The sequence below is a fragment of the Patagioenas fasciata genome, chromosome 39 (assembly GCF_037038585.1).
Source record: "Patagioenas fasciata isolate bPatFas1 chromosome 39, bPatFas1.hap1, whole genome shotgun sequence".
NCBI classification, from domain to species: Eukaryota; Metazoa; Chordata; class Aves; order Columbiformes; family Columbidae; genus Patagioenas; species Patagioenas fasciata.
Genome location: NC_092558.1, coordinates 301,344 through 314,844, shown reverse-complemented (window position 1 = coordinate 314,844; position 13,501 = coordinate 301,344). Strand labels below are relative to the sequence as shown.

The 13,501-nt window shown below is 65.8% G+C and overlaps 1 protein-coding gene across 2 annotated transcripts in view; it reads left to right on the top strand.

Annotated features, from left to right (window-relative positions):
- The window catches only part of MARK2 (microtubule affinity regulating kinase 2), a 45,066-nt gene that overhangs the window by 13,800 nt on the left and 17,765 nt on the right, over window positions 1-13,501 (top strand). For both annotated transcript variants that reach the window (XM_071801562.1, XM_071801561.1), the window contains exons 6-11: window positions 3,880-3,950; window positions 4,041-4,097; window positions 7,023-7,259; window positions 7,346-7,465; window positions 11,106-11,205; window positions 11,307-11,419. In XM_071801562.1, the coding sequence (XP_071657663.1) occupies window positions 3,880-3,950; window positions 4,041-4,097; window positions 7,023-7,259; window positions 7,346-7,465; window positions 11,106-11,205; window positions 11,307-11,419 (698 nt within the window). The remainder of the gene's footprint in view (window positions 1-3,879; window positions 3,951-4,040; window positions 4,098-7,022; window positions 7,260-7,345; window positions 7,466-11,105; window positions 11,206-11,306; window positions 11,420-13,501) is intronic.

Here is a 13,501-nt window from a genome sequence, read left to right as displayed (position 1 = left end):
AACCCCCAAACCCCCCCACACTGGTTGTGGGTGGCCCTGAACCCCCAAACCCCCCCACCCTGGCTGTGGGTGCCCCTGAACCCCCAAACCCCCCCACACTGGTTGTGGGTGGCCCTGAAACCCCAAACACCCCCACACTGGTTGTGGGTGCCCCTGAACCCCCAAACCCCCCCACACTGGCTGTGGGTGCCCCTGAACCCCCAAACCCCCCCACACTGGCTGTGGGTGCCCCTGAACCCCCAAACCCCCCCACCCTGGCTGTGGGTGCCCCTGAACCCCCAAACCCCCCCACACTGGTTGTGGGTGGCCCTGAAACCCCAAACACCCCCACACTGGTTGTGGGTGCCCCTGAACCCCCAAACCCCCCCACACTGGCTGTGGGTGCCCCTGAACCCCCAAACCCCCCCACCCTGGCTGTGGGTGCCCCCGAACCCCCAAACCCCCCCACACTGGTTGTGGGTGCCCCTGAACCCCCAAACCCCCCCACACTGGCTGTGGGTGCCCCTGAACCCCCAAACCCCCCCACCCTGGCTGTGGGTGCCCCTGAACCCCCAAACCCCCCCACACTGGTTGTGGGTGGCCCTGAAACCCCAAACACCCCCACACTGGTTGTGGGTGCCCCTGAACCCCCAAACCCCCCCACACTGGCTGTGGGTGCCCCTGAACCCCCAAACCCCCCCACCCTGGCTGTGGGTGCCCCCGAACCCCCAAACCCCCCCACACTGGTTGTGGGTGCCCCTGAACCCCCAAACCCCCCCACACTGGCTGTGGGTGCCCCTGAACCCCCAAACCCCCCCACCCTGGCTGTGGGTGCCCCTGAACCCCCAAACCCCCCCACACTGGCTGTGGGTGCCCCTGAACCCCCAAACCCCCCCACACTGGCTGTGGGTGCCCCTGAACCCCCAAACCCCCCCACACTGGCTGTGGGTGCCCCCGAACCCCTAAACCCCCCCACACTGGTTGTGGGTGCCCCCGAACCCCCAAACCCCCCCACCCTGGTTGTGGGTGCCCCTGAACCCCCAAACCCCCCCACCCTGCTTGTGGGTGCCCCCGAACCCCCAAACCCCCCACCCTGGCTGTGGGTGCCCCCGAACCCCCAAACCCCCCCACCCTGGTTGTGGGTGCCCCCGAACCCCCAAACCCCCCCACACTGGCTGTGGGTGCCCCCGAACCCCCAAACCCCCCCATATTGGTTGTGGGTGCCCCTGATCCCCCAAACCCCCCCACACTGGTTGTGGGTGCCCCCGAACCCCCAAACCCCCCCACCCTGGCTGTGGGTGCCCCTGAACCCCCAAACCCCCCCACACTGGTTGTGGGTGCCCCCGAACCCCCAAACCCCCCCATATTGGTTGTGGGTGCCCCTGATCCCCCAAACCCCCCCACCCTGGCTGTGGGTGCCCCTGATCCCCCAAACCCGCCCACACTGGCTGTGGGTGCCCCTGAACCCCCAAACCCCCCCCCCTGGGTGTGGGTGCCCCTGAACCCCCAAACCCCCCCCCCTGGGTGTGGGTGCCCCTGAACCCCCAAACCCCCCCCCCTGGGTGTGGGTGCCCCTGAACCCCCAAACCCCCCCACACTGGCTGTGGGTGCCCCTGAACCCCCAAACCCCCCCCCGGGTGTGGGTGCCCCTGAACCCCAAAACCCCCCACACTGGCTGTGGGTGCCCCCGAACCCCCAAACCCCCCCACACTGATTGTGGGTGCCCCTGAACCCCCAAACCCCCCCCCCCGGGTGTGGGTGCCCCTGAACCCCCAAACCCCCCCCACTGGTTGTGGGTGCCCCCGAACCCCCAAACCCCCCCACACTGATTGTGGGTGCCCCTGAACCCCCAAACCCCCCCACACTGGCTGTGGGTGCCCCTGAACCCCCAAACCCCCCCCACTGGCTGTGGGTGCCCCTGAACCCCCAAACCCCCCCACCCTGGGTGTGGGTGCCCCTGAACCCCCAAACCCCCCACACTGGTTGTGGGTGCCCCTGAACCCCCAAACCCCCCCACACTGGCTGTGGGTGCCCCTGAACCCCCAAACCCCCCCCCACTGGTTGTGGGTGCCCCCGAACCCCCAAACCCCCCCCCCACACTGGCTGTGGGTGCCCCTGAACCCCCAAACCCCCCCACCCTGGGTGTGGGTGCCCCCGAACCCCCAAACCCCCCCACACTGGCTGTGGGTGCCCCTGAACCCCCAAACCCCCCCACCCTGGGTGTGGGTGCCCCCGAACCCCCAAACCCCCCCACACTGGCTGTGGGTGCCCCTGAACCCCCAAACCCCCCCACCCTGGGTGTGGGTGCCCCCGAACCCCCAAACCCCCCCACCCTGGCTGTGGGTGCCCCCGAACCCCCAAACCCCCCCACACTGGTTGTGGGTGCCCCTGAACCCCCAAACCCCCCCACCCTGCTTGTGGGTGCCCCCGAACCCCCCCCCCACTGGTTGTGGGTGCCCCCGAACCCCCAAACCCCCCCACACTGGTTGTGGGTGCCCCCGAACCCCCAAACCCCCACACACTGGCTGTGGGTGCCCCCGAACCCCCAAACCCCCCCACACTGGTTGTGGGTGCCCCCGAACCCCCAAACCCCCCCACACTGGTTGTGGGTGCCCCCGAACCCCCAAACCCCCCCACACTGATTATGGGTGCCCCCAAACCCCCCCACACTGATTATGGGTGCCCCTGAACCCCCAAACCCCCCCACACTGGCTGTGGGTGCCCCTGAACCCCCAAACCCCCCCCACTGGCTGTGGGTGCCCCTGATCCCCCAAACCCCCCCCCACTGGTTGTGGGTGCCCCCGAACCCCCAAACCCCCCCACACTGGGTGTGGGTGCCCCTGAACCCCCAAACCCCCCCACACTGGCTGTGGGTGCCCCCGAACCCCCAAACCCCCCCACACTGGGTGTGGGTGCCCCTGAACCCCCAAACCCCCCACACTGGTTGTGGGTGCCCCTGAACCCCCAAACCCCCCCACACTGGCTGTGGGTGCCCCTGAACCCCCAAACCCCCCCCACTGGCTGTGGGTGCCCCTGATCCCCCAAACCCCCCCCCACTGGTTGTGGGTGCCCCCGAACCCCCAAACCCCCCCCCCACACTGGCTGTGGGTGCCCCTGAACCCCCAAACCCCCCCACCCTGGGTGTGGGTGCCCCCGAACCCCCAAACCCCCCCACACTGGCTGTGGGTGCCCCTGAACCCCCAAACCCCCCCACCCTGGGTGTGGGTGCCCCCGAACCCCCAAACCCCCCCACACTGGCTGTGGGTGCCCCCGAACCCCCAAACCCCCCCACACTGGTTGTGGGTGCCCCTGAACCCCCAAACCCCCCCACCCTGCTTGTTGGTGCCCCCGAACCCCCCCCCCACTGGTTGTGGGTGCCCCCGAACCCCCAAACCCCCCCACACTGGTTGTGGGTGCCCCCGAACCCCCAAACCCCCCCACACTGGTTGTGGGTGCCCCTGAACCCCCAAACCCCCCCACCCTGCTTGTGGGTGCCCCCGAACCCCCAAACCCCCCCACACTGGCTGTGGGTGCCCCTGAACCCCCAACCCCCCCACCCTGGCTGTGGGTGCCCCCGAACCCCCAAACCCCCCCACACTGGTTGTGGGTGCCCCTGAACCCCCAAACCCCCCCACACTGATTGTGGGTGCCCCCAGCCCCCCCACACTGATTATGGGTGCCCCCGAACCCCCAAACCCCCCCACACTGATTATGGGTGCCCCCAAACCCCCCACACTGGTTGTGGGTTCCCCCAAACCCCCCTCCACTGGCTGTGGGTCCCCCTGAACCCCCAAACCCCCCCACCCTCATTGTGTGGGTGCCCCTAAGGCCTCCAGACCCCCCCACCCTGTCTGGGGGTGCCAAGGGGGGGGTGTCACCCACATTTTGTGTCCCCAACAGGTGAAGTCTTCGATTACCTGGTGGCCCACGGGCGCATGAAGGAGAAAGAAGCTCGAGCCAAATTCCGCCAGGTGGGGTGCGATCCGGGGTGGGGGGTTTTGGGGTCCCCCCCTGGCCCCCCAAATTTGGGGAGCCCCCCCTGACCCCCCCATGTCCTGCAGATAGTGTCGGCCGTGCAGTATTGCCACCAGAAGTTCATCGTGCACAGGGACCTCAAGGTGAGGAGACCCCCCCGGGGACCCCCAAATGGCACCTGGGGACCCCCAAACAGCACTGGGACCCCCAAACGGCACCCAGACCCCCCAGGGACCCCCAAACGGCACCTGGGGACCCCCAAACAGCACTGGGACCCCCAAACGGCACCCGGGGACCCCCAAACGGCACCCAGACCACCCAAGGACCCCCAAACAGCACCCGGGGACCCCCAGACGGCACCCGGGGACCCCTAAACAGCACTGGGACCCCCAAACAGCACCCAGACCCCCCAGGGACCCCCAAACGGCACCTGGGGACCCCCAAACAGCACTGGGACCCCCAAACGGCACCCGGGGACCCCTAAACAGCACTGGGACCCCCAAACAGCACCCAGACCCCCCAGGGACCCCCAAACGGCACCTGGGGACCCCCAAACAGCACTGGGACCCCCAAACGGCACCCGGGGACCCCCAAACAGCACCTGGGGACCCCCAAACAGCACTGGGACCCCCAAACAGCACCCGGGGACCCCCAAATGGCACCTGGGGACCCCTAAACAGCACTGGGACCCCCAAACAGCACCCGGGGACCCCCAAACAGCACTGGGACCCCCAAACAGCACCCAGACCCCCCAGGGACCCCCAAACGGCACCTGGGGACCCCCAAACAGCACTGGGAGCCCAAAACGGCACCCGGGGACCCCCAAACGGCACCCAGACCACCCGAGGACCCCCAAACGGCACCCGGGGACCCCTAAACAGCACTGGGACCCCCAAACAGCACCCAGACCCCCCAGGGACCCCCAAACGGCACCTGGGGACCCCCAAACAGCACTGGGACCCCCAAACGGCACCCGGGGACCCCCAAACGGCACCTGGGGACCCCCAAACACCACTGGGACCCCCAAACGGCACCCAGACCACCCAAGGACCCCCAAACAGCACCCGGGGACCCCCAGATGGCACCCGGGGAGCCCTAAACAGCACTGGGACCCCCAAACAGCACCCAGACCCCCCAGGGACCCCCAAACGGCACCCGGGGACCCCCAAACAGCCCCAGACCCTCCTGGGACCCCCAGACCTCCTGAGACCCCCAAACAGCCCCCAAACCCCCCCCCATGACCCCCAAAACAGCCCCCAGCCCCCCCCCATGACCTCCAGACCCCCCCAAACCCCCTCCATGACCCCCAAACAACCCCCAGACCCTCCTGGGACCCCCAAACAGCCCCAGACCCGCTGCAATCCCCAAACATCCCCAGACCTCCAAACACCCCCAGACCCCTTCTGGCACCCCCAAACCCCCCCATATCCCCCCCAAACCCCCCCAGACCCCTCCCCATGACCCCCAAACAGCCCCCAGACCCCCCTGAGACCCCCAGACCTCCCTGAGACCCCCTTGAGATCCCCAGACCCTCCTGGGACCCCCAAACAGCCCCAGACCCCCTGGGACCCCCAGACCTCCTGAGACCCCCAAACAGCCCCCAAACCCCCCCCATGACCCACAAAACAGCCCCCAGACCCCCCCGAGCCCCCCAAACCCCCCCATGACCCCCAAACAGCCCCCAGAGCCCCCCAAACCCCCCCATGATCCCCAAACAGCCCCCAGACCCTCCTGGGACCCCCAAACAGCCCCAGACCCGCTGCCATCCCCAAACATCCCCAGACCTCCAAACACCCCCAGACCCCTTCTGGCACCCCCAAACCCCCCCATATCCCCCCCAAACCCCCCCAGACCCCTCCCCATGACCCCCAAACAGCCCCCAGACCCCCCTGAGACCCCCAGACGTCCCTGAGACCCCCTTGAGATCCCCAGACCCTCCTGGGACCCCCAAACAGCCCCAGACCCCCTGGGACCCCCAGACCTCCTGAGACCCCCAAACAGCCCCCAAACCCCCCCCATGACCCCCAAAACAGCCCCCAGACCCCCCCGAGCCCCCCAAACCCCCCCATGACCCCCAAACAGCCCCCAGAGCCCCCCAAACCTCCCCATGACCCCCAAACAGCCCCCAGACCCTCCTGGGACCCCCAAACAGCCCCAGACCTGCTGCAATCCCCAAACATCCCCAGACCTCCAAACACCCCCAGACCCCTTCTGGCACCCCCAAACCCCCCCATATCCCCCCCAAACCCCCCCAGACCCCTCCCCATGACCTCCAGACCCCCCCAAACCCCCCCATGACCCCCAAACAGCCCCCAGACCCTCCTGGGACCCCCAAACAGCCCCAGACCCGCTGCCATCCCCAAACATCCCCAGACCTCCAAACACCCCCAGACCCCTTCTGGCACCCCCAAACCCCCCATATCTGCCCCAAACCCCCCCCAAATCCCCCCTGAGCCCCCCAGCCCCCCCACCATGGCCCCCAAACAGCCTCCCAAACCCCCCCATGACCCCCAAACAACCCCCAGACCCTCCTGGGACCCCCAAACAGCCCCAGACCCGCTGCCATCCCCAAACATCCTTAGACCTCCAAACACCCCCAGACCCCTTCTGGCACCCCCAAACCCCCCATATCCCCCCCAAACCCCCACAGACCCCTCCCCATGACCTCCAGACCCCCCTAAACCCCCTCCATGACCCCCAAACAACCCCCAGACCCTCCTGGGACCCCCAAACAGCCCCAGACCTGCTGCAATCCCCAAACATCCCCAGACCTCCAAACACCCCCAGACCCCTTCTGGCACCCCCAAACCCCCCCATATCCCCCCAAACAGCCCCAGACCCCCCCCATGACCTCCAGACCCCCCCAAACCCCCTCCATGACCCCCAAACAGCCCCCAGACCCTCCTGGGACCCCCAAACAGCCCCAGACCCGCTGCAATCCCCAAACATCCCCAGACCTCCAAACACCCCCAGACCCCTTCTGGCACCCCCAAACCCCCCATATCCCCCCCAAATCCCCCCATATCCCCCCCAAACCCCCCCCATAACCCTCTCCGTGCCCCCCTCAGGCCGAGAACCTCCTCCTCGACGCCGACATGAACATCAAAATCGCCGATTTCGGCTTCAGCAACGAATTCACCTTCGGCAACAAACTGGACACGTTTTGTGGGTCCCCCCCGTACGCCGCCCCCGAACTCTTCCAGGGCAAGAAATACGACGGCCCCGAGGTGGACGTCTGGAGCTTGGGGGTCATCCTCTACACCCTGGTCAGCGGCTCCTTACCCTTCGACGGGCAGAACCTGAAGGTGAACGCTGGTTTTTGGGGGGTTCCCGGTGTCGTTTTGGGGGTGTCGTGGATGTGGGGTTGACTGACGGGTGTTGGCGGCTGTAGGAGCTGCGCGAGCGGGTGTTGCGGGGGAAGTACCGCATCCCTTTCTACATGTCCACCGACTGTGAGAACCTGCTCAAGAAGTTCCTCATCCTCAACCCCACCAAGAGGGGGACGCTGGAGGTGAGAGGGGGGCTGGGGACACCCCCAAAATGGGGATGGGGAGCACCAAAATAAGGCTGGGATCCCCAGAATGGCCCTGGGATCCCCAAACAGCGCTGGGCGCCTTCTGCGTGATCCTGAGCGCCCATGGGAGCTTGGATACCCCCAAGAGCCCCAAACAGCCCTGGGACCCCAACAATGGTACTGGGACCCCCAAAATAGCACTGGGACCCCCAAACAGCCCTGGGACCCCCAGAAGGGCACTGGGACCCCCAAAATAGCAGTGGGACCCTCAAACGGCCCTGGGACCCCCAGAATGGCCTTGGGACCCCACAGTGGCCCTGGGCACCTTCTGCGTGATCCCGAGCACCCATGGGACCTTGGACACCCCCAAGAGCCCCAAACAGCCCTGGGACCCCCAGAATGGCCCTGGGCACCGTCTACATGATCCTGAGCACCCATGGGAGCTTGGACACCCCCAAGACCCCCAGAATGGCCCTGGGATCCCCAAACAGCGCTGGGCACCTTCTGCGTGATCCTGAGCGCCCATGGGACCTTGGATACCCCCAAGAGCCCCAAACAGCCCTGGGACCCCAACAATGGTACTGGGACCCCCAAAATAGCACTGGGACCCCCAAACAGCCCTGGGACCCCCAGAAGGGCACTGGGACCCCCAAAATAGCACTGGGACCCCCAAACGGCCCTGGGACCCCCAGAATGGCCTTGGGACCCCACAGTGGCCCTGGGCACCTTCTGCATGATCCTGGAGCACCCATGGGACCTTGGACACCCCCAAGAGCACCCCAAGACCCCCAGAATGGCCCTGGGCACCCTCTGCATGATCCCGAGCACCCATGGGACCTTGGATACCCCCAAGAGCCCCAAACAGCCCTGGGACCCCCAGAATGGCCTTGGGACCCCAAACCAGCACTGGGCACCTTTTGTAGGATCCCAAGCGCCCATGGGACCTTGGACACCCCAAGACCCCCAGAATGGCCCTGGGTGCCCCTGGGACCCCCAGAATAGGGCTGGGAACTCCAGAATGGCCCTGGGACCCCCAGAATGGCCCTGGGCACCTTCTGCATGATCCCGAGCACCCATGGGACCTTGGACACCCCCAAGACCCCCAGAATGGCTCTGGGACCCCCAGAATGGCCCTGGGACCCCAAAACAGCACTGGGCACCTTCTGCATGATCCTGAGCACCCATAGGAGCTTGGATACCCCCAAGAGCCCCAAACAGCCCTGGGACCCCAACAATGGTACTGGGACCCCCAAAATAGCACTGGGACCCCCAAACGGCCCTGGGACCCCCAGAATGGCCTTGGGACCCCACAGTGGCCCTGGGCACCTTCTGCGTGATCCCGAGCACCCATGGGACCTTGGACACCTCCAAGAGCCCCAAACAGCCCTGGGACCCCCAAATGGCCCTGGGACCCCCAGAATGGCCTTGGGACCCCACAGTGGCCCTGGGCACCTTCTGCATGATCCCAAGCACCCATGGGACCTTGGATACCCCCAAGAGCACCCCAAGACCCCCAGAATGGCCCTGGGCACCCTCTGCATGATCCCAAGCACCCATGGGACCTTGGATACCCCCAAGAGCCCCAAACAGCCCTGGGACCCCCAGAAGGGCCCTGGGACCCCAACAATGGTACTGGGACCCCCAAACGTCCCTGGGACCCCCAGAATGGCCTTGGGACCCCAAACCAGCACTGGGCACCTTTTGTAGGATCCCAAGCGCCCATGGGACCTTGGACACCCCAAGACCCCCAGAATGGCCCTGGGTGCCCCTGGGACCCCCAGAATAGGGCTGGGAACTCCAGAATGGCCCTGGGACCCCCAGAATGGCCCTGGGCACCTTCTGCATGATCCCGAGCACCCATGGGACCTTGGACAGCCCCAGGAGCACCCCAAGACCCCCAGAATGGTCCTGGGACCCCCAGAATGGCCCTGGGACCCCAAAACAGCACTGGGCACCTTCTGCATGATCCCAAGCACCCATGGGACCTTGGACACCCCCAAGACCCCCAGAATGGCTCTGGGACCCCCAGAATGGCCCTGGGACCCCAAAACAGCACTGGGCACCTTCTGCATGATCCCGAGCACCCATGGGACCTTGGACACCCTCAAGAACCCCAAACAGCCCTGGGACCCCCAGAAGGGCACTGGGACCCCCAAAATAGTACTGGGACCCCCAAACGGCCCTGGGACCCCCAGAATGGCCTTGGGACCCCACAGTGGCCCTGGGCACCTTCTACATGATCCCAAGCACCCATGGGACCTTGGACACCCCCAAGAGCCCCAGAATGGCTCTGGGACCCCAGATCAGCACTGGGACCCCCACAATGACCCTGGTGCCCCCAAATGGTCCTGGGACCCCCAGAATGGCCCTGGTACCTATGGGACCCTGGACACCCTCAAGACCCCCGAACAGCCCTGGGACCCCCAGAATGGCCCTGGGCACCTTCTGCATGATCCTGAGCACCCATGGGACCTTGGACACCCCCCAGAGCACCCCAAGACCCCCAGAATGGTTCTGGCACCCCCAGAATGGCCCTGGGACTCCCCAAACAGCACTGGGCACCTTCTGTATGATCCCGAGCACCCATGGGACCTTGGACACCCTCAAGAACCCCAAACAGCCCTGGGACCCCCAGAAGGGCACTGGGACCCCCAAAATAGCACTGGGACCCCCAAACGGCCCTGGGACCCCCAGAATGGCCTTGGGACCCCACAGTGGCCCTGGGCACCTTCTACATGATCCCAGGCACCCATGGGACCTTGGACACCCCCTGGAGCCCCAGAATGGCCCTAGGACCCCAGATCAGCACTGGGACCCCCACAATGACCCTGGTGCCCCCAAATGGTCCTGGGACCCCCAGAATGGCCCTGGTACCTATGGGACCCTGGACACCCTCAAGACCCCCGAACAGCCCTGGGACCCCCAGAATGGCCCTGGGCACCTTCTGCATGATCCTGAGCACCCATGGGACCTTGGACACCCCCCAGAGCACCCCAAGACCCCCAGAATGGTTCTGGCACCCCCAGAATGGCCCTGGGACTCCCCAAACAGCACTGGGCACCTTCTGTATGATCCCGAGCACCCATGGGACCTTGGACACCCCAAGACCCCCAGAATGGCCCTGGGACTCCAGAATGGCCCTGGGCACCTTCTGCATGATCCTGAGCACCCATGGGACCTTGGGCACCCCCAAGAGCCCCAGAATGGTCCTGGGACCCCCACAGTGGCCCTGGGCACCTTCTGGGTGATCCCGAGCACCCATGGGACCTTGGACACCCCAAGACCCCCAGAATGGCTCTGGGTGCCCATGGGTACCCACAGAATGGCCCTGGGCACCTTCTGCATGATCCTGAGCACCCATGGGACCTTGGACACCCCCCAGAGCACCCCAAGACCTCCAGAATGGCCCTGGGTGCCCCTGGGACCCCCAGAATGGCCCTGGGGCCCCCAGAATGGCCCTGGAACCCCAGAATGCCCCTGGGCACCTTCTGCATGATCCCAAGCACCCATGGGACATTGGACACCCCAAGACCCCCAAGCAGCCCTGAGACCCCCAAAACAGCCCCAGGACCCCCCAAAATACCTCTGGGACCCCCAAAAAAGCCCCGGGACCCCCTCACCCCCCTTTTGTCCCCAGCAAATCATGAAGGACCGCTGGATGAACGTGGGCCACGAGGACGATGAGCTCAAGCCCTACGTGGAGCCCGTGCCCGACTACAAGGACCCGCGTAGAACAGGTTGGGACCCCCCTGTACCCCCACCTTTCATTTTGGGGGGGGTCTTTGAGCCCTTCCCCGGACGCCTGGGTCCCCTCCCGGACGCCTGGGTCCCTGTGCAGAGCTGATGGTGTCCATGGGCTACACGAGGGAGGAGATCCAGGAGTCGCTGGTGGGGCAGAAGTACAACGAGGTGATGGCCACCTACCTGCTGCTGGACCACAAGAGCTCCGAGGTGCGGGGGGACCCCGAAAATAAGGGGGGGGGCACCCCAAAAATCTTCCATTTGAACCCAAACGGCTCCGATTTGGACCCAAAAAGCTTCAATTTCGACCCAAACTTGGGGGTTGAAGGGTTGAAGTTGGGATCCAAGAATGGGGGGTGGGACCCCAGAATGGGGGTGGGACCCCAAGAGTGAGGGTGGGACCCCAAGATTGGGGGTGGGACCCCAGAATGGGGGTGGGACCCCAAGACTGGGGGTGGGTCCCAGAATGGGGGTGGGACCCCGAGACTGGGGGTGGGACCCAAGACGGGGAGTGGGACCCCGAGACTGGGGGTGGGACCCCAAGAGTGAGGGTGGGACCCCAGAATGGGGGTGGGACCCAAGACGGGGAGTGGGACCCCAAGACTGGGGGTGGGACCCCAGAATGGGGGTGGGACCCCGAGACTGGGGGTGGGACCCCAGAATGGGGGTGGGACCCCAAGACTGGGGGTGGGTCCCAGAATGGGGGTGGGACCCCGAGACTGGGGGTGGGACCCCAGAATGGGGGTGGGACCCCAAGACTGGGGGTGGGACCCCAGAGTGGGGGTGGGTCATCCCTACATGGGGGTCACCCCCACCATATTGAATTGGGACCCTAAATGGAGGGTGGGACCCCAAAAAAGGGGGTGGGGACTGTCCCTTGTCCCCATATGTGCCCTGTCCCTTGTCCCCAGTTGTCCCTTGTCCCCATATGTGCCCTGTCCCTTGTCCCCAGTTGTCCCTTGTCCCCATATGTGCCCTGTCCCTTGTCCCCATATGTGCCCCATCCCTGTCCCCGTATGTGCCCTGTCCCCATCTGTCCCCTGTCACCGTATGCATCCTGTGCCCATATACACCCTGTTTCCATATGTGCCCTGTCCCTTGTCCCCGTCCCCATCTGTCCCCATATGTGCCCTGTCCCCATCTGTCCCTTGTTCCCATTTGTGCCCTGTCCCCATCTGTCCCCAGCTGTCCTTTGTCCCTATATGTGTCCTGTCCCTGTCCCCATCTGTTCCTTGTCCCTAGCTGTCCCCAGCTGTCCCCAGCTCTGCCTGTCCCCCTATGTCCCCTATCCCCCTATGTCCCCCATCCCTTGTCCCCATCTGTCCCCAGTCCCCATCTGTCCCCTATCCCCCATTGTCCCCCATCCCTTGTCCCCATCTGTCCCCAGTCCCCATCTGTCCCCTATCCCCCATTGTCCCCCATCCCTTGTCCCCATCTGTCCCCAGTCCCCATCTGTCCCCTATCCCCCATTGTCCCCCATCCCTTGTCCCCATCTGTCCCCTATCCCCCAATGTCCCCCATCCCTTGTCCCCATCTGTCCCCTATCCCCCTATGTCCCCCATCCCTTGTCCCCATCTGTCCCCTATCCCCCAATGTCCCCCATCCCTTGTCCCCATCTGTCCCCTATCCCCCTATGTCCCCCATCCCTTGTCCCCATCTGTCCCCTATCCCCCTATGTCCCCCATCCCTTGTCCCCATCTGTCCCCTATCCCCCAATGTCCCCCATCCCTTGTCCCCATCTGTCCCCTATCCCCCTATGTCCCCCATCCCTTGTCCCCATCTGTCCCCTATCCCCCTATGTCCCCCATCCCTTGTCCCCATCTGTCCCCTATCCCCCTATGTCCCCCATCCCTTGTCCCCATCTGTCCCCTGTCCCCCTATGTCCCCCATCCCTTGTCCCCATCTGTCCCCTGTCCCCCTATGTCCCCCATCCCTTGTCCCCATCTGTCCCCAGTCCCCATCTGTCCCTTATCCCCCATTGTCCCCCGTCCCTTGTCCCCATCTGTCCCCAGTCCCCATCTGTCCCCTGTCCCCCAATGTCCCCCATCCCTTGTCCCCATCTGTCCCCAGTCCCCATCTGTCCCCTATCCCCCTATGTCCCCCATCCCTTGTCCCCATCTGTCCCCTGTCCCCCTATGTCCCCCATCCCTTGTCCCCATCTGTCCCCTGTCCCCCATTGTCCCCCATCCCTTGTCCCCATCTGTCCCCTATCCCCCATTGTCCCCCATCCCTTGTCCCCATCTGTCCCCTATCCCCCTATGTCCCCCATCCCTTGTCCCCATCTGTCCCTTA